The sequence below is a fragment of the Urocitellus parryii genome, chromosome 4, assembly GCF_045843805.1.
Source record: "Urocitellus parryii isolate mUroPar1 chromosome 4, mUroPar1.hap1, whole genome shotgun sequence".
NCBI classification, from domain to species: Eukaryota; Metazoa; Chordata; class Mammalia; order Rodentia; family Sciuridae; genus Urocitellus; species Urocitellus parryii.
The window spans coordinates 142,908,300-142,936,024 of record NC_135534.1 but is presented as its reverse complement, the minus strand read 5'-3'; the positions used below and the strand labels follow the sequence as shown (position 1 = coordinate 142,936,024).

The following is a 27,725-nucleotide window of genomic DNA, read 5'->3' as shown; positions in this document are numbered from 1 at the left end:
GCTTTTTATTTTTAATTGGCATATAGTAGTTGTACATATTTATGGAGTATATTGTTTTATTTTGATTCATGTATAATGATCACATCAGGGTATATAACATCTTTCTCAGACATTTATCATTTCTCTGTTTGGAGCATTCAAAATCCTCTCCACTAGATATTTTGAAATATATAATTAATTGTTGTCAAACAAAGTTAGTTCTTTTACTCATCTATAGAATATTAGAAGTTCTTCCTCCTGGGTCCATTATCCATCCTGTCTCCATCACCTCTCCCTCACACTCTTCGCAGACCCTAGAAACTACTGTTCTTCTCCATATGAAGGTTATTCTTTTAAAAAATAATAATAATAAACCCAGAGCCAGGTGCAGTGATACACACCTATGATCCCAGCTACTTGGGAGACTAAGGCTGGAGGATCCCAAGTTCCAGGCCAGTCTGGGCAACTAGCGAAACCCCCTTTCAAAATAAAATAAAAAGTGCTGGAGGTAGCTCAGTGGTAGAGGGCTTGCCTAGCCTGTATGAAGCCTTGGGTTTAGTCCCCAGCACTGCACAACAAACCAACCAACCTGGAAAAGTATTTGACAGCTTAAATGATCAGGATCATTTCTTACTCTATGCTATAGTTATAGTTGGACCACAGCCTGAATTCTTATCACTTATAAAATTGACCTAAGGACAGTAAATGGGACTGCAAATCCAAACCAGTGTACGTTAAATAAATATAAGAAAAATGTCTTATGAAGAAGGCCTTTTAACAAGCAGAATTAATTTGCAGATACTTTGTAGAGAAAAATGAAATAAGCAAGATGATGTCAGGATTGTTTTCAGTCTTCACCACTCCTAGCTAGAGGAGATGATTCCAGGTGCCTGTTAGGAACATCCACAGTGTTGTTACAGTCTAATTAGAATTTGTTTTTGAGGCCAGTTCACTACTTTGGAGGAATCATTTACAAATGAATACTGTGGGCTATGGAGGGAACATGGTTGAGTCTTTACCAGATGAAACCAGGAATGTTCTCCATAAAGATTATAAGGCAGTCATTTTAGAGCCATTGACCAGAATTGCAGGGTTGAAGGCCTGTCATTTCCTGTTGAACATCCAGGCGATACTATGGGTAACCACAAACCCAGAAATTTTAGAGAAATCAAAATTGGCCAAAATAACACTGGTAAGAGGCTGTGTCCCTGCATGCCTGACACTGAACAGTCTTGTTTTCCATGGTCTTGCTGCTTCTAACAGGGCCAGACCCTGCCATGATGCTCAGGCATGGGGTCAATAGTCAGAAGTACTACCTGTCACTCCTCCTCCCTCCTCCAATCCTGACTGCACTTCTTAGGTTAGGGAGGCTGCTTCCACATCACTATCAGACCACTGTCACATCTCTTGGGTTAGAAAATCCCATGTCTCAAACTTCTAAAATAATGAGATTCTATTCTCATCTCCTCTTGTCTGCCTCCTTTCTGAAAGTACAGACTTAGTAATTTGAAAGATGAAGGGGGACCATTCCATGGTATTGGACACTCACAGCCCCGTCTCAGGTGTCCTCATTAATGGCTAAGATGCCTACCCAAGGAAAACCATCTTTTGAAGACTGTGTATATATATCCCAAAGTCTTTGTCAGATACCATCCATGAAGTGACACTGATAGGTCTTTGAGTCCCTAGACCTTATCCCTTCTCTAATATGTCATGAATATCTGACCAAAAACAGTTGAGTTTAAGAAGAATGAGAAGCTGGCCAGGCACCATCGAGCATACCTCTAATCCCAGCAACTCAAGAGACTGAGGCAAAAGGATTACCAGTTCAAGGTCAGCCTCAGCAAGTTAGTAAGACCCTGTCTCAAAATTAAAAATAAAAAGGGCTGGGATAAAAAGAAAAAAAGAGTTCATTGTAGGGGAGACTTATATACAAAGTAGTAGGGAAAAAATTATAGAAGAAAACACCCAATATTCAGACACTTTTCCTGAACATTCTTTCTCTACCTAGGAAGGGTTCCAAGTGTCAAAGCCCCCTGAACTCTGAAACCATTTTGAAGGACTCTTATCTAGTCCATGTCACCTGTCATTTTTCTTTCAGAGAATTGCTATCTCTTTTTTTTTTTTGTAGATACATTCAATTATTTTTAATTTCTTCACCTCCCCACTCTCTGCTGTTTGGATAATTAAGCATTAAGTCCTATTCTTTGTTGAGATCATATATTTTTAAAAGACTGACTACAGGAAACTAGCAACCTTGAGATACAGGCTTTGAAAAGGAAACCAATAAACTTAGCAAGAGTTAGATTTTTGAGAACAGAATCCAAGCAACCACACATTCCAGCTGAGTCTTCATGCTGAGGAAGTTACAAGCTTGTAGAGACAATTGGCCGTTGGTTTCTAGGCTCTAGAGCTTATTAAGAGTGTGAATGCCGGAGTTGACCACTTAGGTCTCTGTCACATGCTGTGTGTTATTGAGCAAATTGCTTTATTTTTCTATGTTTTTTTTTTTTTGGTCTCTAGAATAGAGCCAATAATAGTACCCAAATCATAAAGTGGTTATGAGGATTGAATGCAAGTGAAGCACTTAGCACCTGGTGCATGGAAAGTTTTCAGTAAATGCTGATAATAAAAAACATTCACGGAGGTTTAAGAAAAGATGTGCTTGCTTTAGATTTGCATAAAAATTTCATCTTGCAACCACTGTACCAGTCCTTTCTGCGTGTGGCCTAATAATAACCTCAAGTGTTTTTATTGGGATTTTTTTTTCCTCCATCAGCCACTCCAAGGGAGGGATGCAAGAGCAATACATCTACATATTTAGAGCTCTCTGATTCCATGCAGATGAGACTTATAAGCCATTTGGGTTAACTGGCTTCTTGGGTCTTTTTCTTCTTCAGGTGCTGGAAAGCTTCAAGATCATGGACTACAGCCTTTTGCTGGGAATCCACATCTTGGACCATTCCCTTAAAGACAAAGAGGAGGAGAGCTCACAAAATGTGCCGGATCCAAAGCGGCCTGGGATGCAGAAAGTTCTCTATTCAACAGCCATGGAATCCATCCAAGGTCCAGGGAAATCTGGAGATGGGATCATCGCAGAGAACCCAGACACGTAAGTGCAATCACATGCCCACCCTGATTGTGACAGCCCCTGCCACTGGGTAATTTCAAGTAGTCACATCCCCCCTCAGCACTGAAGCACTTAACACCTGGTACATGGAAATAGATGGCATTCTGAGAATGGATTCCTACTTGGCACTAACATCCGTGCAACCAGCCTTCATTTCTCTTCATCAAAGGATAACTAGACAAGTGGCAGTGTCCTGGTTGTTGTTGTTCTTTCACCCACAAAATTTCTTTTTTCAGATGTCTGCATTTTCCAAAAATGGTCAAAAATGTTTCTGCTCCCATTTACTACATATTCAAAGTATCAACCATAAGAGGGAAGAATAAACTTTGGATTGAAATACACATATATTTAAGCAAATACAGGATAAGAATGGTGTTCACAATTCAGAGCTCTTTTTATCTGCATGAGGGGATTGTGTTGATCTAGTCCTACACCCTGGCAAATGTGGTCTCTCTCCTCAGCCAGATGTGATGGTAACTGCAGGATTCATTCGCATGTGTAAAGTGCATATTGACAATGGAAGCAATTACAACCAAAATAATTATTGAAGTGGTTAACTGTATCAGATGCATGTATTAGCTAAGCAAGGAGACTGAAAAAAAATCATTTTCTGAGGTTATAATGTCCTGATTTCTAGAATTCTCCAACAATATCTAAACCATAGTCATATTTTACTTTTATAAAAGAAATTAGTTGTAATCTTTGCTTGTGATTATATCTAAATGTTCAATCATCAGTTAAATTATCCTATATCCATATGGTGAAACACTACATGCCATTAAAAATCACAGTACATTGAATGTAAAGAAATGCTCATCAGCCAGGTGCAGCTTTGGAGGCTGAAATAGGAGAATCGTGAGTTCAAAGCCAGCCTCAGCAACAGTGAGGTGCTAAGCAACTCAGTGAAACCCTGTCTCTAAATAAAATACAAAATAGGGCTGGGAATGTGGCTCAGTGGTCAAGTGCCCCTGAGTTCAGTTCTCCGTGCCAAAAAAAAAGAAAGAAAGAAATGTTCATCATTTAGTAAGTGAAAAAGTCAGATTATAAAACATAATAAATTAAATAATCCCCTTTATAGATTAATAAACATACTGCAAAGTATACCAAATATTAATAATTATCTCTTCATTCTATGAGTGGATTTTTTACATATTTTCTACATTCTTTTCTATGTTTTATGGGTTTTTTATTTTTTTCGATGTTGATAGACCCTTATTTTATCCATTTATTTATATGTGGTGCTGAGAATCAAACCCAGTGCCTCACACATGCTAGGCAAGCACTCTACCCTTGAGCCACAACTCTAGAGCCTTATATTTTTTAATCTCAATAATAAACATTTTTTGATCAGAAAAAGAGCATTGCATTTTTTAAAAATAATATTTATTATGTTCTAAGAATTCTTGGCCACGCTTTTAAAATAAAAATAATTTTTAAATTGGATTCTTCTCATCCAACTTTTCAGAGCTGACAGCTATCATGTTTCTCCATTGTGGGAAAGTACATCATTCTGGATTGCCAGGAAGACCTTTAACTGGATGCAAAATATATATATGATGATGATAAAGAATTCTTAAAAGATATTTATTTTCAATCTATTTATTATAAATATTTTTAATTTTATAGTCTTATAATATTCAATAAAATATTTTCTCTTTTGTTCTATCAACAGAATGGGAGGCATTCCAGCTAAAAGCCATAAGGGAGAAAAACTACTTTTATTTATGGGCATTATTGACATTCTACAATCATACAGGTGGGACATTTGGGGAAGTGATCTTTTATTATTTTCAAGTCATCCAAAATGTTTTTGAAAATTCATCAGATATGAGTGGTTCTGCATTTTCATGGTTATTTTTCCATCTGTTTACATGTAGGTTAATGAAGAAGTTAGAACACTCCTGGAAAGCTCTTGTTTATGATGGTGTAAGTAATTGATGTTCCTTGTTAAACTGCATATATTTTTAGTTCCTCAGAAACTTCTACATGTGTCCAGGAAACTGTGACATTGCATGTTAAGAGGTGAGGAGCAAAGGTCGTTATAAACTCAGAGTCGTAGACTAGTAGATTGGTCCACACTAAAAACAAAGACCACATAAATTCAAATAGCTATTCATATAGATGACATCCAGCCTAGTGGCTTAGTAGAGGCCAAGAACAAAATGATAGCTGTTTCTGTGGGAAATGCAAAGCTCCCAATTATGAGATAAGGGGGGCAAAAATCTCTTTTCAAAAAGACACTGAGAATAGTAGGGCTGTTGAAATAAGATTCTCAGGAGACCAGACCACGAGTAGCTTGAGCCCTGAATTTGATGGTAGACACCCCTGGACTTGAACTCTGCCATCACCACTTGACCAACCATGTGAGCAAGGCTCACTGCTTGTGATTTGGCCTCTCCTTGGTTTCCTCATCATAACAGAGCAATTATAGTAGTACTGGTCTGCTATGAGGATGAAATAAAATAATCCGTGTGCATATTCAGCCAGAAGCCAAACACTTAATAAGGACACAGGAAGTGAAAATGTTTAAGGTGGTGCGGATTTATATGTGTTATGGATTTACACATTTATATACATGCTGACTGATAGGAAGATGTCACAAGAGTTATGGGTTTTTTTTTTTGTTTGTTTGGTTTTATTTTGGTGCCAGAGATTAAATCCAGGGGTGCTTAACCACTGAGCAGCATCCTCAACCCAAGAGTTAAGTCTTAATGTAATTAAAGAAAAATTTAAATATCAAAGAGCAAGTAGTTTTCCTCTCTCTCTGGCTCTCTCTCTCTCTTATGGGCACTGCACATGCACACGCGTTCACCCACACACACCCACAGAGACACATCTAGACATTAGATTTGAACTTCCTGCTATAACAGACCATTTATTGGCCCTAAGCCTCTCTCAGTTAATAACTTGATATGTCACATCCGAAGAATATATTGGTCAAAGATTTAGTCACACATTTCCTTTTAAGATGCTAGCAGATGCTTTACTTTGAAAGAAGATAAATTATGGATGCTGTTCTTTTCCTTTCTGGAAAAGAACACACATTTTTCAGTTCTGTGGAAGACTGTTAATAACCTTTCAGCATGAGAGATCTGCATTTTGTCCACAGGCTAAGGACTGCCCTATGTCAGAATGCACTTTTAAACTTCAGGCTCACAAATTTGTTTCTAAGAATTAACCCAAGCCTTATCAGATCAAAGATTCCTCCTATGAAAAGGTCAGGGGTAATTTGAATTCTCCTTCCAAATGAGAAAGGTGGGGACTACATCACCTTGAACATGGAAGGGAGAGAGAGAGAAATTCCCCTGGGTTATTCCTCTGCTGTTTTCTGAGACGAGTGTCGTTACCTGTTTATTACCAAGTGAGATTTCTGATCTCAATGACCTTGTCCTGCATCGGCCAGAGGCTTCTAAGAGACCCCTACCTTTGTCCATTTAAAACGTACCTTCTGATTGTAGTTTATTTTTTTAAGAAAATCTCTGCTGATTATGTATTTGTGAAATTATACATAGTATTCAAGGCTTGTTTTTGTTTGTTCACAAATATGGCTCTTATTTAGACAGTGTTTCTTCGTATCAAAGAAAGCACTAGTGGAACTCCTTTAAAGGCAAAGTCTCAGGTATCTAAAGGTACCATTGCATCCTACGGATATTTCTAAATTAATGTGTTTTTTGTGAGAAAGTAGCTACTTCAGACAACAGCTGCCAAGATCTGGGAAGAGTGCCTGTCACATTCCCCGGTTGCTGAGAGCCTGGAGGGCTGTTGTAATTTGGTGAAGATGAATCTAGCATACTGTCTTTCATAACGTGCTAATTACAGAACTACAGATTATCCTAGCTGAAAACACTTGTACCGCTCACATAGCACACTATTTCACAGAGGCTGACCCTGAGGCCCTGAGTCTGGCTGGTCCCAGGATCACACAGCCTTTGTGGGGTTGGGGGCAGGAGGGGGATTGAACCCAGGGCACTTAACCACTGACCTACATCCCCAGCCCATTTTATTTTTTATTTTAAGATAGGGTCTTGCCACGTTGCTTAGGGCCTTTCTGAGGCTGGCTTTGAACTTGCAATCCTCCTGCCTCAGCCTCCCAAAGCCACTAGGACTATAGGCATGCACCACCATACCCAGCTATTCACACAACCTTTTAAAGTTAGAACTTATACCAGAACCAGCTCTCTGGATTTCTGGTCAAGTGTGTTTTTTCTCCCAGCAGGCATTTTGTAGTATCTAAGCTTAAATTCTTAGAAATTTCCCTATTAGAATCCATAACCTGGATTCAAAATGGAGCATCATACATACAAATAAACTTGCCATTTCTAGAAATGTACAACTTGAATGGTCAATAAATGATTGCTGATCGAACGTAGAGAATCAGCCCTTCATCCATTCCCCTTCCTGGATTTGTAAATCAACGGCCCTTCAGTCCTAAGACTCCTGCCATGCATGAGAGAACTGAGTTGGCCGTGCAGGTCAGCTCTGTGTGATGGTAGGTAATTCAGTACAGTACCAGTCAACCATGTCTCCTGTGTATCCTCCTGGGTCTTCTTAAATTTCTAAGAATTTAAGCTTAGATACTACAGCTACTTGGAGATAACACCAGAACACTTTCTTAATTTAAATGTCACTCTTATATCAGTGTGCTTTGCTTATGTCCCCAGTTTTTGTTCATGACTGAATGAATACCCTTCATTCTCAGCGGCACTGGAAGCACTGGTTACCTATAAGAAAAGGATTTGAAAGCACCTCCAGGGACACAATGTTATGAATAAGGAGCAACTATTCCAATTTGGGTAGCAGAGTCTTCTGTCTGTCTCCCTTAGTGCTCTATTCACTCTAGAATCTTTGTTCTTATTGAGTCTGGGTCCTCCTCCACAGCCCACGGTCCTGCAGGATATAGAACACTGTTCTCTAGCTCTTGACCACTGTTGATGAAAGACCTCAGCTGACAGAAAGACTTGCAAAAATCTTTCCTCTGCCTTGGGATGAATTCCCTGAGAGGTAAACCTTCGATCCTTGTTTTGTCTTTTCAGGACACCGTTTCAGTTCATAGACCGAGTTTTTATGCAGACAGATTTCTAAAGTTTATGAATTCCAGAGTTTTCAAGAAAATTCAAGGTAAGAGTCTTATGAAAATGTCTTACTTGTAGCACTTAGTTGCTAACTTCAACATGTATCCATGCCAGAATTTTTTTGTAAAATTACTATTTAATAAACCAAACTTCCACATCCCTCATGTTGATCTTACTTGACATAGAACAATTATATATCCAAGATAGACTCTGCCATGAATATATTTCCTCATGAATGAATTAATGACTTATAAAAAAGCAGATGGGAACTAGCTTAGCTTCTGTTTCCACTTCTGTCTCTTCTGTCATGTGAACATACCTCAATGGTGCCTTCTATGAAGAATAGGCTTTCACAAACACCAAGCTTGCCAGCTCCTTGATCTTGGACCATGCACGATTTTTATTAGAAGAGTTAGAACATTTTTTTCCCCTGTAGTGGTAAACACTTAGTGTGATTGATTATCCCAGTTATTTATTGATGCCATAATCATTAGTCCTATTTTCTGGTGAAGAAAATTAGAAGTTATATTTATGTCCAGTCATAAAATATATTGGTTAAGAATATTATGATACAGTCAAATCATTAAATAGTATGTAACCAATAAAAATGACCTATTAAAGGTATATTTAGTCCTTTAAATATTGATTTATTCACATATATGTAGTTATTGGTCTGTATACCTTAAATGAACAACAGAATTCTAATGAAATATATAAAACCATTAACAGTGGTTATTCTCATACAGTATTCTCCAGGATATAGAGTAAATGTGAGACCAGAAAATAAATTTTAATCAATTAAAAAAGATCAAAGTTATGCATAGTATCTTTTCTGATCACAGTGGAATGAATCAATAAAGAACAAAAACTGGAAAACTTACAAATATGTGGAAATTGAATAACACACTCTTAAAATATCAATAGGTTAAAGAAGAAATCACAGGGAAATTAGAAAACTGAAACCAATGAAAATGAAAACACACATTCCAAAAATTTATGAGAAAGGCAGTGTTCAAGGGAAAACTTAGAGATGTAAACACCTATATTTTAAAAATAGGGAAAATATCAATGGAAGGGAAACTGATGTGATACAGCAATTTGTATACGGGGTAAAAGGGGGAGTTCATAATCCACGTGAATCAAACCGTGTAATATGATGTATTAAGAACTATGTAATGTTATGAACGACCAATAAAAAAAAAAAATAGGGAAAATCATACATCAGTATTCTAACTTTAAACCTTGAGTTAAAAAAAAAAAAGCAAACTAAACTCAAAGCTAATAATGGTTATTTTGAGTTGAAAATTATGTGGGATCTTGTTTTCTTTCTTATTGGTGTTTATTAAATTTTCTACAGTATATATGTAGTATTATGTAGTAAGTTTTTTTAACTATGTGATAGAAGAAAATAGCCCTGTAATGCATGCATTGTTATTTTATAATTTAGCCATTCTGTGGTCCACTTTTATAACCCAGAACATGATAATTTAGTCACTCACCAAAAAAATAGAAAGAGTAGAATATTCATGTTTTATATTCATATAAGACATTTTTTCTTATAATATTGGAGTTTGAAAGAAGCAAAGAAAACATTGATAATTACTTAAAATCCAGTGACCCAGAGATGCCCAGTTCTAATATTTTGATGTTCATCTTACCAGTCTCTTTTTCTTTTCTTTTCTTTTTTTTTTTTTTTTTTTTGGTGGAGGTGGGGGGTAATTGGGGCTTACCAATATTTTTATTTCTGTACTTTATGTATTTATATAAAACTGGTGTGTAGCTCAGTAACTGAGTGCATACTTAGCAATTGCAAGGGTTCAAATTCCAGCCAGCACCACAAAACAATAAATAAATACTGGTAACATAATGGTATACAATTTTTATATCTTCTGTTTTTCACATTATAGCATGAATACTTTTCCATATCCTTGAATGTTCTACAAAAACATCATTTAAAATCGCAATGCAACATTAAAATTATGTAGATGTGCTATAATCTAGCTAACCATTCTTTGAGTATAAAGCATTTTATAGTTTCTTTCTTTTATTTCTAACTAATATTTTTTTAAAACATAGTTTCAGACAAATTCTGGATCCAAATTAGGGATTATTTATTTGGGATAGATTCCAAAAAGGGATAATGGTATTAAAATGCACTTAACTGTACAGAGAGATTGTGCCACTAAAGGTTCCCACAAGTCTGTGTTTTACCAGCTCTCAGCCAGCATTATGCTTTTTAAATTATGCTACTCTGATAAGTAAAAAATGTTATCTGATTGTTTCATTTTGCATATCTTGAGTATGGGTAAGGTTCAACCATTAGTCATTTTTATTAGCCATTTATAATTCCTTTGAGAATTGAGCTTTATAACATTTGACCATTTCTATTGAGTGTTTATTATTTTTCCAGATGATTTATATGAACTCTACATATTAAAGATATAACTCCTTTTTAACTTATTATTCTAAGGAAAACTTTTTTTGTACATTCAACTGTCTCAATGGTATCTTAAAATCACTGTCAAATTGAGACCACTATAAATAAAATTCTCTGCCTAAGGTTTTTTTGGCCTAAAAATGGGCCATAAAGTAGTGTTTATTCAGACTGCAAGCTTGTGTGAGTATCAGTTTGTGGTTCAAATGTTTAAGGAAGAATTTTCACCCTGCTTACCTGTGCCAAGACTGGAAACCATGAGTTCCCTTGCAGCCCCCCGTAGGTTTGTAGAGGAGGTGGCCCTTTAATGTCCCCACCTCAGGGAGGCTCTTTGCATGAGTCTCCTGCCTTGGAAAGTGTTTTTTTTTTTTTTTTCGTTTGTTTGTTTGTTTGTTTGTTTTCTGAATAGCATACAAATTAATGGTATAAGCAATGGCTTGTTCAGTTCTAGAAAACATAGCATGTGTTAAAATTTTTCCCAGTCTGCATGGTTCATCATGTCTTATAAACAGTTTTGTTGAGATGTAATTCACATGCCACAAAATGCACCCTTTAAAGTGTGCAATTCTGTGGTTCTTAGTATGCTAAGTTGCACAATCCTCACCACAATTTTGTTACCCCCAGCAGAAACTCCATAGCCATTAGCAACCACTCTGTGGCTCCTCTTTGCAGCCCCCTGGCAGTTACTCATTTACTCTCTGACTCTATGGTGTTACCAACTCTGGATGTTTCATGGCAGTCATTCAGTATGTGGCCTTTTGTGTTTGACTTTATCCATGTTATAGCATGTATCCATCAAGGTTAACCCGTGTTGTAGCATATACCAGTACTTTTATTCTTCTTATTGCTGAATAATATTTCATTATACAGAGATCCCACATTTTTTCTGTGCTCGGTGGACGGATATTTGGCTTGTTTTCATTTTTCAGCTGGAATGAGTAATGCTGCTATGAACATTCATGTACAAGGTTTTGTGTGGATGTATATCCCATTACTTTCATGTGTATACCTAGAAGTGAATTGCTGGGTCAGATGACAACTCTGTTTAAAATTCTCAGGAGCTACCCAACTCTTTTCCAAAGCAGCTGCACCATTTTACAATTCCACCAGCAATATATGTTTCTGTGCATTCTCATCAACATATGTAATTGTCTTTTTGTTGTTGTTATAGCGATCCTAGGGGGGTATAAAGTAGTATCTCACTGTGATTTTGATTTGCATTTCTCCAATGACTAATGACGTTGAACATCTTGTTATGTACTTACTAGTGATTTACCTCTTGTTTGGAGAAAAGTTTGTTCAAATTCATAAAGTAAACTTGTGGCCCTCACACAAGTCTGTTTGCCTCAGGTCATGCCCCATTTAATCTCATCTCTCCACTCTGTAGCCAGAGGAATCCGTTTAAACTATAAATCTGCTTTTCCTAATTACCTGTTAAATCCCCTTCGTTCTAAAAAGAATAATAAATGGGGGGAGGGGCTCCATGGATTCCCTAGAGTACAAAGTCCTTAACGTGATCCCTCTTTCCCTCCCTTGGAGCTTCTCTCCTCCTCAATCCACACCCTGTGCCTTCAGCACTCTCTCCATCCTTCCCATAGTCTCTCTTCAAGTCCCAGCTCAGCTGGTGCTTCCCGATCATACTTACCACTCTGTCATTTTGTGCTATAATGAGCTATTTGTTTCCCTCCCTAGGCTTTTTCCCCCCTGGTGCTAGGAATTGAACCCAGGGCCTTTCACATGCTAGGCAAGTGCTCTACCACTGGGCTACATCCCCCAGTAGACTTTAAGTCTCTTTGAAATACCATGTTTGGTTCACTTAAACGTCCCCAGCACCACCTAGCACATTTCTGGGCACATAGTAGGGACTCAATCGTTGTTTGGTGAATAATGCAATGAATGACCATTTCAAAAGGTAGCAATTTAACGAGAAAGTTGACACTGTATTTTTTTTCTTTTTTTAAAAATTTGTTCTTTTTAGTTATATATGGCAGTAGAATGTATTTTGACACATCATACATCGGTGGAGTATAACTTCCCATACATGATGTGGAATTACACTGGCTGTGTATTAAAGTTGACATTTTAAATCTCAACTTTAAGATGTTTCCTCTACTATGATTGTTCTACAGCCCTTAAGGCCTAAAGGCAAACTTTCTTTGTAAGTAAAGACCCTGCCACCACCTCTAAGAAATTAGTACCTGGTCTTCAAGTTTCTTTTTCAAGTTAGTTTTTTTTAATTTCTTAAAAACATTCATCCCAACTCAGAATTAAGTCATGCTGCCAATGTAATAATGTCTATAAAATTCTGTATTTCCTAGAAATAGAAATAATAGTCACCATGTGTTAAATGCTCACTGAAATTCTCTACCCAAATAATATGACTAAAAAGCTAAAACATTTCTCTTTTTCTTGGTACTGGGGATTGAACCCAGGGGCACTTTACCACTGAGCCACATCCCCAGCTTTGACACAGGGTCTTGCTAAGTTACTTAGGTCCTCACTAAATTGCTGAGGCCGGCCTCAGACTTGTGATCCCCTTGCCTCAGCCTCCTCATGTTGCTGGGATTACAGACATGTGCCACCACACCCAGCTAAAACTTATTTACTTGACTAGAATATAGTGATTAGATTAATTATTTGCTAGAAACTCAATTGTCCTAAGATTTCAGAACAATGATACATTCATTCAACCAACATTTATGCTCCTATCATACGCCTAGAAGTTTTCTAACCACTGAAATGTAGCTTTTAAAAATTAATTGTTTTGAATTAGGGACTGAACCATATAATAGATTTACAATGCCATAAAGCCATTGCTAATAAAGATTTTGCATACAATGCTATGAGTAGATCAAAAAAATAAGACCAATTCTCTAAAAAAGAGATTTACAAAGAAAAGGATATTAAACTAAGTTCTATTTAAGCCAGAATTCATAAGAAGAGAGTCAAAGGCCTAGGCATAGGAATAAGCATGGTAGGTTCCCGAGGGGCAGATAAATAGATGAACTAAAAAATGGTCAAGTATACACATAACTGAGTGGCAGAACCTAAGCTGGAAATGGGCACAGGACACCTATCACTGGACATGGTTTAGACAAACATAAATCAAGGTGTTTGATTTTCAGCAAGATCCAAATCCTTCACTATTGAGAGAGGCTCAGCTCTTCCCTTTAAGAAGAAATTCACCATTTACAATAAAAGAAAACTCCTTCTTTAGGTGTAGGAGTTTGCCTTCGGGTCCTCTCTGCTCCTCACTACATGTGACACTAATGAACAAAGTGTTGTTTCTCTTTCCAGACTCTTGGCCCTCGCTGCACTAACACACCTAAGTGTGGCTCCCTGAGTGTCTTCCCTAGTCACCAGGCTGTCCTCTCTTCCCTCATGCTTCCTTAGGGCTGCCAAAGCTCTGTGATAGAAGCTGTTTCTCAGTACAGAGAATTAGCAGTGACCTCAGAGCAAGCATATGCAAGCATATAGAGGAGCAGTTCTCAAACCCTTAGGCCTCAGAGCCACTTTCTACTCTTAAAAAAAAAAAATTACTGAGCTTTTATTTATGTGTAACTGTCTATATTGCACATATAAAACTTTAAATTGAAAATTTTTTTTAAATTTTAATCTTATTAGGTAACATTTAAAAATATTGTATAATAACAAGTCAATTTTACATAAAGTAAAATAATTTTAACATAAAAATTATTGTCACAAATAATTGTATTTTCCAAAACAACTAACTTCATGAGAATAGTGGCATTATTTTCCCTTTTTCTCAAATCCCTAATGTCTGGCTTAGTAGAAGACAGTTGAAGTCTCACATATATTTGTGAATTCAGTCTGTGGTGCTGTTACAGGTCATTCGGTCTAGAAAGTTGTGTGCATGGGAGAATGAAATGAAAAAAGATAATGCCTTCATGTTTTTATGAAAATAGTTTTAACCTTGCAGATCATCTGAGAGGGTCTCAGGGGACGAGGGCAGTCCTCAAACCACATCTGAAGTCCTATGACTAAGAAGTCTAAAAGTGCTATGTGGAGAGACAGGAATTTATCATAGTTTATTAAAGATTTATAGAAGTTAGCAGATACAATGTTGAGGCAGAAGCCATGTGTGGATTAGTACTTCAGACCTGCAAAACAAGAGTGACCACTGTTGAATAAATGGGAAATTAAGGAAAACATGACTTATTTAATAAGTTAGTGGTCATTAAAATCCATTTTGATCAGTTTTAAACATTTCAAATCTCCTCTCAGAGAAACACAAACTCTAGTTTTATCTTTTTTTCCCCCTCCACAGTTTAGCCAGAATATAGAATGCTGAAGAGCTAGAAAAAGAACCAGCAATTAGGCAAATGAAGAAAACAGGAAAGACACCTGGGGGTCATGACCGGGAGCAAGTCTTTCTACTCTCAGTTTCAGGTCCTTAAAAAGGACCAACGTCTCTAGACACATGGAAAATTTGAAATATGCAATGTGAATGTTGGCTTCCAAACTCTAAAGCCCTCTACAAACATTATTTATGATGATGATGAGGCACTGCTCAAGGAACAAATAACCCTTCCTTCTGTGTAAGCAGAAGGACTGGCCTCTATTCTTCCCTCATTTGTGTGTCCCAGAATCCTCCTCCAGTTCAGTTCTTGCAAGCTGCCCATGAGAAGGCCCCAGATGAGCAGGTGACCTGCACCCTGAGATTTCCAAAGCTGGACGCAGTTACACAGTTACTGATACATTTGCTGTCAGCTTACCCCTTTATGCAAACATCCAAAGGAGGAGAGGCACTGCCAAAAATAAGTTCAGGGGAAACATAAAGAAGCCTCAACTTCTCTCTCTTCCATTTTCCTCCAGTGAATTTTCTAACAACATTAAGCCAAGAAGAATGATCACAGCAGGAGTAAATATAAGTAGGGATGATCTGACTACAGCTTAATCAGCTCACAGCCCTCAGCAAACAAGACATTTTCTTACGTTCAGATTCCCAACACCCTTCTGAAGGTAGAGAATACTGTATGGACAAAGATCAGGAGTGAATTACGCATCTCACATAACCATGATCTAGAAAAGAACCAAAGAGTAGGAAATTTCAGTGGAAAGTAACGGGGAAAAAAAGCAACCAGAAGTAACTTGGCTAAATTGAGCAACATGAGTATAAGATTAAACATTGGCATGTTTAGAAATTCCCAGTCCCCAGTTAATAAAACCAGGGTCATGAGAATTCTTCATACTTTACCATCTGCATTTACCCACTCACCCAGCCAGCTCCCAGCCCTAGAAAAACATTGTTTGGAGGAAGAAAAATAATTCTTTTTTTTTTTTGAGACCCAGGAATCTGTAATTTTTTTAAAGTTAGTACATTATAGTTATGCATAATAGTGGGGTTCATTTTGACATAATCATACATGCATAGAATATAATTCACTCCATTTTAGTCCTGAAGGAAAATAATTCTTTAGCAAGAAAACATTTGAAGTTAACCTCAAATAAGACTTTATTTTAAAATCTGGAAATAAATTCCAACTCTAATTTATTCTAAGATATTTGGGGTTAATCAAGTCATTTTGGACAAATGATACGGTCAAAACATAAATAATTTTATAAGAAGCCATATATATATATATATGTACACATATAATTTATTAATATATCTATTTATATATATAAATATACATTTATAAATATATCTGTATATATGTATGTATATATATGTATATATTTATAAATATATCTGAAATAAGACTTTCCATATATAATGTATAATATATTATATGTATAATATATACTATGTAATATACATAAGAAGGCTCCACTGAAATGACTAAAATGCTAACAAATAATAAAATATTAATTTTAAAATGTGAATCTGGTTTTGTAAGCATTTGTGCTTGTCTCTCCCTTCCCTCTCCCTTCCCTCACTGCCCAGCTTTGAAAGCCTCCCCTTCTAAGAAACGGTGCAACTCCATCGCCGCCTTAAAGGCGACCTCACAGGAGATTGTGTCTTCAGTTAGCCAGGAGTGGAAGGACGAAAAACGGGATCTCCTGACTGAAGGACAGAGTTTTAGCAGCCTTGATGAAGAAGGTAAAGACACGTGACTTACAAAAACCAGGAAAAGGGCTCTCAGTGGCAGAGCATTTGCCTAGCAAACCAGAGGCCCTCAGTTGATCAGATCCCTAGTACTGCAAAACAAAAGAAAGAAGAAAGAAAAGAAAAGAAGAAAGAAGAGGAAAATTCTAGTGATTTATTTATACAAATAACATAAATTCACAGTAGAAAAATTAGAAAATACTTGCTCTAAGAAATTCTCTATTAAATTTTTAAAGGCTGTGTATAGTATGATACAATTCATATAAATTTTAAATATCATATGAACAATACAATTTATAGTTTATGGTAAAAATTAGAAAATACTAAAATATTCAGAAAGAGAAATCTATAATCCCACAATTGGATGGTAACATATCAATAGTTTGTTTTTTTCACTCCTAGGCTTTCTGTGCACAAATTTACAAACACATATACAATGTAACAAGTTGCCTCTTCAATTATTTAGAGACTTAATGAATTTAAATAAAGTTTTATAATGTTTTCCTTACATAGCATGAATACACTTTGTTAGATTCCTTCTTTGGGTAGATACAGAATTTTTTTTTTCCTGCCTTTTGAAGTAGGATCTCTCTTAAAACTGGGAGTCCTGTCTGTCTGCTGCGGCTACATGGACCTCACATCCCTTTTCCCTTTTCCTTGCTGGCTAGGATATCTGGACAATGGTGAATAAAAGTGTGATGGCAGGAAGCCTGGCCCTGTCCTGATTTTAAAGGGAATGCTTCTCATGTTTCTCTGTTGAAATTTGCTGAACTTGGTGCCCATAATTAAGTCAAGGAAGTTCCTTTTTGTTTCTTCCCCCTAGCTTTTTTTTTTAATTATCAATACTCGGTGCTGAGAATCGAACCCAGTGCCCCACACATGCCAGGCAAGTGTGCTACCACTGAGCCACAGCCCTCCCCTAGCTTTTTATCAAAAATTAGTACTCAATTTCTGATTTTATTAAATATTTTTCTGTATTTACTGAATTAACCATTTGGTTTTTCTCTTTAAATGCAATAAGGGGAAGTGACACTTTAAATTTTTCTATCAGTACGTTCTTTTTTATCAGCATATTGTTTTAGAATCCCAACATTTCCTAAAAATGCCTTTTGCTTCCTATAGAAGATAAGAACTCTTGTAGGGGTTTTCTTTTCCTCCGAGGCCTTAGGGCGTTAATTCCATCCCATTCTGCAACATCCATTCAAGTATACTTTATTAGGTCTCTTTCTTTCTCATCTTTCCATAAACCAAACTTTGAACAAGTTATTGATTTCAACAAAAAAGTTGTCTTTTTCTCTGAATTGATGGCTCCAGTTCCTGGCAGACACCACCTCCTTCCCCTAAGGAACCCTGCTGAAGTTCAAGCAGTAGGTCCAGCTGTTAAGGGGCTGGAAATAAATACACTACAAGGTACCCAGAAAGTCTGGAAACGTGGGAAGCACTAAATATACATACCATACTTTTTTTGATGAATTCTTAGACCTATTGCTTCAAATTTAGAGAGGTTACACCTGAAAATGTCTCTGAGAGTCAAAGAATTCCCTTTGGAGCATATTTGTTTTTTTAAACTTTATTTTATTTATTTATATTTTATATGTTGGGGAGGATTGAACCCAGTGCCTCCCACATGCTAGGCAAGCACTGAGTCACAACCCCAGTCCTGAAGCACATTCCTATTTTATTATATCCTATTATAAAACGAGTTTTCCTGTGTTCCTTCACGTACAGGGTTTGCCTCTTCATAATGCTCCATGCTGGGGGACTTCTCCTTCCAGAGTGCACCAAGTCATTGCCAAAATTTCCTCCAGTTTTTTACCATTTGTTTTCTGGAATTCTCAGCATGTTTAGATTATATTCTATTGACATGGAACAAATAACCCAGAATTTAGCAGGTTAAAATAAAACCTATTTATTAACAGGCAGTTTTATACCTAGGTACTCTACTCAGGGTCTGAAAAGCAGAAACCAAGGTGTCAGCTTGACTGAGTTCATAGCTGGGGACTCATCATATTGTCAGCAGAATACAGTTCCTGTAGTTGAGGGGCTGGTGTCCCTTCTTTGCTGCCAGACAACAAAGGGCCATGCTCAGGCCCTAACAACCATCTACACTCTTTGTCATGCAGCTTCCTCCAACTGCAAACAGAATTCTCTGTAAGTCAGTCCTCTCAGCATTTCAACTCTTCCTGTCTCAGACCTCCAGACCCAAATTGAAAGGTTTTGTATAATTACATCAGATTCCCCTGGATAATCTCCCTTTTGACTAACTTAAAAGTTACCCAACTCAAAGTAACCAAGATTACATCAGCAAAATCCCTTTCTGACAGATCACATAGAATAATCACAGGATCATATTTTCAGGTTCCTCCCACACTCAAAAGGAGGTCATACAAGTGTGTGGATCGCTGGGAATCATCTTAGAATTCTTTTTTTTTTTAAAGTTTTATTATTTGTTCTAATTATATATGACAGTAGAATGCATTTATGCACTTTGATATATCATTCATAGATGGGATATAATTTCTCATTTTTCTGAGTATATATGTTACAGAATCATATTGGTCATGTAGTCACATATATACATATTCTACCAATCACAATGTTGTTTTTTAACAAAAAAAAAAAAAAAGAATTCAGGAGGATAAAGAAATAGTTTCTTGCTTCAAAGAGCTGCTCCCCAGTGTGGCGGGGCCAGTTGCTCAGTGTTTGGATGGTGTGTGACCATTTTTACATTCACTGTCATTCAGTTCATAGAGCTAATCATCCCTAAGACCTAAGTCTGCTTTGGTATTCTTAAAATCCAGCTCCATCTGCCTTCTAATTAGTAGAAATTCACTGGTATCTGATGTCAGCTTATTTTTCAGACTCAGGTTTCAATATTATTAAGGGTTTTCATATTTCTCTCTGTATTTAATGAAGTCAGGATCCAGTATACTAAAGATTGCTAACAGATGCCATGTTCAATTGAAACCTTTCTGAGGTTTGAATGTTGAGCACATTGGTTACTCATGGTTTTATACTGTCATCATCTGGTATTCACCATGACAGTTCTTTATTTCCACCTGAATTGGAGGCAGAACTCTACCATCTATACATTTTAATGTGTTTTCTAGACTCCTGACCAAAGTCCAGCCCTGTCCATACCCCATTTTTTTCCCTGTGTGTCTCTCTCTACCCCAAAATATATACTCCTTCAATTGCACAACCCTGGGCTGAGGGAATGTAACTCAGTGGTACAAGGTAGAGCCCTTGCCTGGCATGCACAAGGCCCTAGATCTGATCCCAGCAACCAAAAAAGTAAAGAATTCAAACCCAACCTTACACCCACAAGATCATGCCTTTTAGAGTCCTTTTCCATTTATACACTAAAAAAATCCCTAACTCTGAATCTGTTGTGCCTAACAAGGAATGCCAGAAGCTTATATTGTATTTATTAATTTATTATCATGTTTTAGTTCAGTTTGCAGGGAAAATGGAAAAGAATTTACATAGACTCTGAAAAGATGGGCATGTTTCACTGCTCAGTCTGGAATATTCTCTTTCCTGACAAGGGAGGACTCTTGGGCTCCTGTAGATTAAGGCATAGCAAACTGTTCTGGCCCTGAAAATTCTTCTTACATATACTGAGATTCCCAGATACATGCACCTCATAGGGAAGGCAAAGCAGGTTCGCCCTCTGTTCATTCATCTGCCTGTCATCCTTTTAATCTCTGTCAAATTATCTCCTTAAGCTTCTAGGAGTTTTTATGCCATTGTTTTGAAATAATAAATCGCTTTATTAGGTTTTTAAAAGAACATCCCTAATGTCATTTCCATAAGCCATTTTGGAAATTAATGCAGTTTCCTTTCTGTTTAACCTGTTTGCAAGCAGCTCTTTTACATTTCTACTGTAATTCAGAAGAGCACAGTTCATTCATAATTTCATTTGCTGCCTGATATGTAAAATGAATGGTTTGGACTCGTTCTAGTTATTAGAGATTCAGAAGCAAGCATGTATTACTGAGATCCATGACAGTGTGTCCCTTTCATTCCCCAGCCCTGGGATCCCGACACAGGCCAGACCTGGTGCCCAGCACTCCATCACTATTTGAAGCTGCTTCCTTGACAACCACAATTTCATCTTCTTCCTTGTATGTCAGTGAACATTATGCACATGACAGGACTACGCTTTATTCAAACAGGTAACACTTAGCGTGATCAGTATCCATGAGGCTATTACCATGTCAGCATTAGGCCTAAAGCAATATCTGAATGAACAAGCACATGTTGTCTCTAGCAACTGGGATGCACGGGGAGATAAGCCTTGCTTGATTTTTGCTTTGGCAAAACACATTTTGGGGGAAAGCCCCCTGTCTGTCCTTTCTAATAATCATTATGTCACATAGAAATTCTACACTCGGTTCTATGAAAGGATACAGATCTTTCATTGTTTTATTTTAGTAGTTTCTTATGAATGAATTTTTTTTTAGCAAGCTGTCTTGGTGAATGTTACACAGATAGATACATAGATATTTCAATATTCTCTTTTGTATGTGCAACCTTAGTGACTATGTAAACAGAATGATGGCCTCCAAAGTTGTCCACAGCCTAATTTCTGAAACCTATAAATAGGTTACTATATATGATTAAAAGGACTTTGCCAATGTAGCCAGAGAGGCTCAGTGTAATCACAAGATCTTTGTGAGAAGAAAAAAAAAAGGAAGATCAGAATCAGAGAAGATGTGACACCAGAAGCAAAGGATAGAGACAAAAGAATTTGAAGATGCGGTGCCGCTGGCTTTGACGATGGAGGAAGAAGCCATGAACAAGGAAGGCAGGTGGTGGAGTCTAGGAGCTGAAAAGTGCAAGCAGATGGATTCTCTGCTAGGGCATCCACCAAGGAGTGCAGCCCTGCCAACAGCTTAAATTTTAGGACTTCTCATCTCCAGAGATGTAATATAATAAATTTGTATTGATTCAACCCACCAAATTATTACTCATTCCAATAGCCACGGGAAACTAACACAGTGACTCTCAAATAGTTAATGTGGATTTAAGTATTAGGGTAGGTTACTAAAATTTCTTCGATAAAAGTGTAATTATTTATTCATCTTATTCCTTTTTAAACAAAATACTCTTCAATATTGGTTCTAGTGATAGAAAATGACATCTTTACAAAAAGATCAGAACACTATCTGTGAGCTTCACTGTTTTATCTTCTAGTTTTATATATACACTTGTATGACTAAACTCAGTTTCAGGAGAGGAACTAGTAGGTTAAACTAGTTCTTGTTGAAACCTAGATCTCAAGAATCAAGATCGTATTTATGGGCTAGGGCTGTATCTCTGTTATAAAGTACTTTCCTAGCATGCACAAGACTCGGTTCCATCCCCAGCGCTGGAAAAATAAATTATGTGGAAGTATTTCTTACATCCTAAGTTATTTTCTACTTCCAGGCTGGCAGCTTGGTTCACTTCCAGAAAAAGAATCAATATGCTAGTTTCATTTTTAATACATGCATATCTGTAGAGTCTAGCTTGGTCATTTGGCAAATTAAAGTCTCGTAGTTGGACTTGCTGTATCGTTTATTTTATATCACTGTTCCCTTCTCTCTCAGTTAGATACAGGAACAGAGAGGTAGCAAATTAGGCAGGTGTCACCCTAGGTCTGGAGAAGTGAAGAAAACAGCTAGGTGAGCCACAGATCTCATCTGGGCCCACCTTTGGATTATCTGCTTTCGAGGCCAATAAATAAGACTCCATTATAAATCATTTAACTCATCTGAACTACATAAAAGTCACTGAATATGATTAGCTTCCTTGGATTGGAAAGATTTAAAGTGACTTAAAGTAATACATAATACCTAATATTTATGTGCACCTTGGATGTTCACATTTGGTAGGTAAATTAGTCGAGCAATGGTTTTTCCTATCTGCATGGTGCAACCAAACATAGGAGTCTGTATAATGTTCTTTGTCTCTCAAGCATAAATAAATGGCAACTGGAAAGATAGCTGGAAAGCTGCACGAAGTCCTCAGTGAGATCAAGAACAAATCTCATGTGATTCAATGGTGCTTTTCTACAGTTTGCTACTGTGATAATAATCAGGGACATATAATTAGATATGATCAAATCATTTACTGAAATCTCAGCACAAAAATTAAAATGCTTTTTGCTTGTGTTTTTTGTGGTAGTATGGGTTTTGTTGTTAAATGTCCCATCTCTTAGCCAAAGGTATTAAACTCCTGAGAATTAATAAGAGAATTTCCCCAGCATCTAGCCTTCTTCTGACTCCCAGTATTGAAAGCTTCCTCTATATTCTCTACTCTGCATGTTCCTAGAGCTGTGCTATAATTCTTGTTACTTTTCTTTACACTGATGCTGGCTAGCATATAGATTTGGATGGGGGAAATTCAAAACTCAGTTCTCTATGATATTCAGTAGACATGACAGTAGAATGTATTTTGGCAAATTATACATACACAGAATATAAACATTCTATTTTTTGAAATAGATTGCTTCAAATAAATCTTCTTTGGCATTGTATGTCCAAGTTGCCATTTTATCTCTTATATTTAGCTATCAAGGTTCAGTAGCAAGAACAAGAAACTGTTTCATCTGAGGAAGAGCAGAATTGGAAGCTTACCAAGGTTATGGAAAGGCTGGGAGAGTTGGCTCTAAGCTGGCCTTGGAAATCAGTCTGGGCACTCCCCAGGCTGGCCCACCAGCAGCACTGTAGCCCAGGCTACTATCAAGTAGGTACTCGGTCTAGGATATGCAACCCAGAACCAAATATTTCCTTAAACCCAAAATGTTCTTAAAATGAACCAACATTCAGAAATCAAATGGCTTCACTGAAATACCCAGATTGATTTGAAAAGTCAGTAACTTTGAGGCCACTTGACCTTTTCCTCCTGGGGTTTGTCAGCTGGAAGGGAGAACCCTAGACCCTCCGGGTCACTGCTCTCTGCTTCATTCTTCTGTGTTGTCACCTGACTGCTCTCATAGGTATTTCTGCTTTCAACCTTGATATATGTAAGAAGCTGAAAAATATACCTTGAGTCTCAGCCACAGCCTTAGGGAAATAAGAAAGAAAAGAGGTGGAAGTGCTAAACACCCCAAAGAGAAGTAGTGGCACAAGAATTCCAGGGAGGCCACATCCCTATTTCCCCAACCTATTTATTCAACAGGGAACCTCACCAGCAAGCTAAAGAAATTGTCATCTTTTTGTTTGCATCATTTTTTTTCTCTTACTGCCCTATGTGGTATTTTTGAGGCAATAAGTAGACACACTTCTAAGTTATAAAACCTCATACAAACATCCTGGGAAGAAAAAGCATTGAAGAAAATGAAAATGTGTTGAATATTGATGTTATAATTCCAAGGTAAGATTTTTCTCTGTATCTATGAATCATTTTTCTGTTCAAAGTGTCCTCTCATTTTGACATTGTGCTATTCATATCTGTGCTAAAATAAGCGGTAAATACTTCAACTAGCAATTGTCATTCTGACAGTCTTTTTAGATTCCTTAACTTTGCAAGGTATTGATTAGTGCTGTATGTTTCTATACCTAAATTATATACCGGGGAACTGCTGTCTCTTAGAATTCTTTCTTTTTTAAGGATTATTCTTTATAACTTCAAAAATGCCATTTGTCTCTTACAATCCATTCTCTTTCTTTTTTTTCCTCCAAAAATTGACTAGGAAGCAAAGGAAAAAAATGAATCATCTTTAAAGTGTATATTTAACCTGCTGATTGGAAGTATATATTTTCAAGTTCTACTGTATGGCCTTGTATTAGAACATGCAGATTGTAGACATGAATTGAAATTGTCATGGACACATGCTTCACAAGAAAATAGTGGATTTAAGTTTTGAATTTTTAACAGTTGAATTTTTCTTTCCTGGTAGGAATTCTGTTCTTTTAAAGGAGGTATAAACTGAGCACTAAGAAATACAGAGGCAAATGAGTTTTATCTCAAAATGAAGAGCAGTTCAATTTAATGTTATAGAAATAAGTTACACACATGAATATTCATTCTTCTCGTGATTTCCTGCACAGTTGGCAGCAAAGCTGAAGCTCTAATTATGCATTAGGATCAAAAGCCCACTTCATTCAGATCTATCTTTACTTTTTCTGTCAGAGATGCCCTTACCAGCATCACCTCTCCAGCCACTCCTGGGTTTTGCTAGTGACTCTTTTTAATAGTTAACTCAGCCTGGAGACATTTGGAGTTTTGTGAGAAGGGCAGATATATCAGAGGAGAAGCCACTGGTCATTTGCACATGGAGAGAGAGCAAGCAAAAAAAAAAAAAAAATTCAGGGTTCTAAATCTCTGAGGCTGACCCAGCAGATCTGGCAGCAGTCCTGGGCCCCTTTCTTCAAGTACCTAGGAGAAGGGTGAATAGTTGCCTCTAGTCACAAGCCGCTCCACACAAATTGCTCACCACTCACATTTAAAGTAGAGCCATCTTAAAGTAGGTTAGGGGACTTTCTTTTGATTTGTCTGAAAGAGAAGGAAATGGAAATGCAGAGACCTTAAGTGATACATCCAAGTGTGCTGGTAAGATTTCAACTGGGACACTGGTTTTTTCTAGGGTCCTAATCTCTTGTTCTTTTCACTGTGTCATCCTTTCATCATGGTCTCCAAGTGCTTTTGACCTTATCCTTTTTGTGAGCTGTGTGTAGAGTATTTTTCCTAGTGTGAATTCTGACCCTATTTGAGTCATCCTCTTTTGCTGCGTAATACGTAATGTATTTCTAGTGGGCAAAATGGGGGACTTTATTCTAGAAGTCATCGCCAATGCTCTGGCAACTTTTCTCTCATAGTGCTTGTCATAGTATAAGTCATCAATAATAATCTAATAACTATAACAGTTACAGTAATAACTAATTATGAGACCTTAGTAAGACTCTGTATTAAGCTTTTCAACTGCATCCAGACATTTAATTCTCATAGTGTCTCTGTAAGGTAAGTATGTTTATTATTTCTAGCTTACAGATGAAGAAACTGATGCTTAGCAACATTAGGTAACTTTAAAGGCCACGTGGCTAAAAACTGGAGCCTTGCCATCCACCCAGAGCACTAATAACAGAGGATAAAGCTGTTATTTCACAGCTGTGCTCATTCGTGTTGTCACTTCTCAGGCGAGATGAGTTTTAAATGATGCTTTTAATGGAAATTTGTTCACATCTGCACAAGTTCTCTTCCTCCTCCTCTGTTTTGCCTTTTCTCTGTGTGATTTTGAGTGAGGATTTTCATTTTCAAAGATGTTCAAGTGTTCAAACATCTTTAAAAAGATAGCCCATTAATTTAAATTCACAAGTAACAAGAAACAGCTATTTCCTCGAGCTTTTATTCCCAGCTCTCCAGATGGACTTAGAGTCACTACCTTATCATTGAGAAGAGACTTTGTTAGAAAAGTTTCTGCTTGGTTTTGAAAATCCTGTATCTTCTGTTGATGTTGCAAGGTGAGCAGGAACATTTACTGTGAATGAAAATTGGTTGCAAGTATTTCCTAGTGATTCCAGATCTCTAACTCTAACCCTAGGGAAGAGTTGGGGCACATCTGCAGTATCTGCTGGGACTATCACAACTACCTGCTATGCTGAGACCCCAATCAAGGGCTTCTCAGCCCCTCACAGGTGATGCCCAGGTTGCTGAGGAATGTTGAATTGGCCTCTGCAAACTCTGCTGTTATGTGTCATAATCTGGTTACTCCTGACTTGCAGACAAACCTACTTTCTCCACCACCTCAGGTATTCCTCTTGCTCTGCCTGATTGGTTGTGATTAACAAATCATCACTAAAAACCTTGGCCTTCAAATTGCCACTTCCATCCATCTATCATTGGACAGGTTACTTTACTTTTATGTTCGTTGGTTTCCCCATTTGTCAAATGTAAATTATTATACTCCTGCTCTCAGTGGGTTATTCTAAAGATTAAATGAAATAATGATAGGAAAGCACATATAACACCTCCTGACACATAGTAAGTGCTATCAAAACATTTGTTGAAATAACCAAGTGGCAGCCGGGTGCAGGTGTGCGTGCTTAAAATCTCAGCAACTCAGACTTAGGCAGGAGGATTCCAAATTCAAGGCCAGCCTCAACAAGTTAACAAGACCCTTAGAAACTTAGTAAGATCCTGTCTCAAAATAAAAATTAAAAAGGACTGGCAGCAGCAACATAGAGAGTGGAGCCTAAGGCGCGGCCAAGGCAGGCAGCTCCTACCACCTGTAGTGCTTCCTGGCACAGCTGCAGGTGGTGGCCCGTCCTCTGAATACGCAGTGCCCCTGAATTCTCCCAGCTGCACTGTGTGTTCAGTCACAGTGAGGGCACCTGAGCCATCAGCCTGGTGGCCTTCCCGGCCTCAGCCTTCTTCTTTGTGGTTGATGCCTATTTTCCCTAGATCAGCAATGCCACTGACCACAATTACCTGGTCACTGGCGACCTGCTCTTCTCAGCTCTCTGGACCTTCCTGTGGTTTGTTAGTTTCTGCTTCCTCACCAACCAATGGGCAGCCACCAAGCTGGAAGATGTGTTGGTGGGAGCTGACTCGACTCGGGCAATGATCACCTTCAGCTTCTTCTCTGTCTTCTCCTGGGGCACACTGGCTTCCCTGGCCTACCAGCGCTACATGGCCAGAGTGGACACCTTTATCCTGAACTATGTAGACCCCACCCCAGACCCCAACACAGCCTACACCTCCTACTCCAGCGCATCAGTGGATAACTACCAGCAGCCACCCTTCACTCAGAGTGTGGACACCACTGAGGGCTACCAGCCGCCCACTGTGTATTGAGTGGTCATAGGGAGTGAGTGGGCAGGGAGGGCACCCTGGGGCCTCCCCTCTGCCCTGGACTTTTCCTCCAGGCCTGCCTCCCAGAGCTGCAGTTCCTCCTCTGGCCACACCTGCTGCAGCTGACAGCCCAGAGGGCCGGCCTTCCCACGCCTGCTTCTAGTTCGCAGAACACACCCAAGTGCATGTGCCCAAAGGGGCTTTGCAGTCACTGACCCACATGGGCATTTTTTTTAGGAAAGGGTTTTTAGTTAGATGTTT

At 37.8% G+C, this 27,725-nt stretch overlaps 1 protein-coding gene and 1 pseudogene across 1 annotated transcript in view; both read left to right on the top strand.

Moving 5' to 3' along the window:
* Window positions 1-27,725, top strand: part of Pip5k1b (phosphatidylinositol-4-phosphate 5-kinase type 1 beta) — a 285,611-nt gene that overhangs the window by 202,851 nt on the left and 55,035 nt on the right. The window contains exons 8-13 of the mRNA XM_026389267.2: window positions 2,880-3,091; window positions 4,782-4,865; window positions 4,987-5,035; window positions 8,143-8,227; window positions 16,524-16,679; window positions 20,719-20,863. Of these exons, the coding sequence (XP_026245052.1) occupies window positions 2,880-3,091; window positions 4,782-4,865; window positions 4,987-5,035; window positions 8,143-8,227; window positions 16,524-16,679; window positions 20,719-20,863 (731 nt within the window). The remainder of the gene's footprint in view (window positions 1-2,879; window positions 3,092-4,781; window positions 4,866-4,986; window positions 5,036-8,142; window positions 8,228-16,523; window positions 16,680-20,718; window positions 20,864-27,725) is intronic.
* On the top strand, window positions 21,468-27,467 carry LOC113183029 (synaptogyrin-2 pseudogene; annotated as a pseudogene).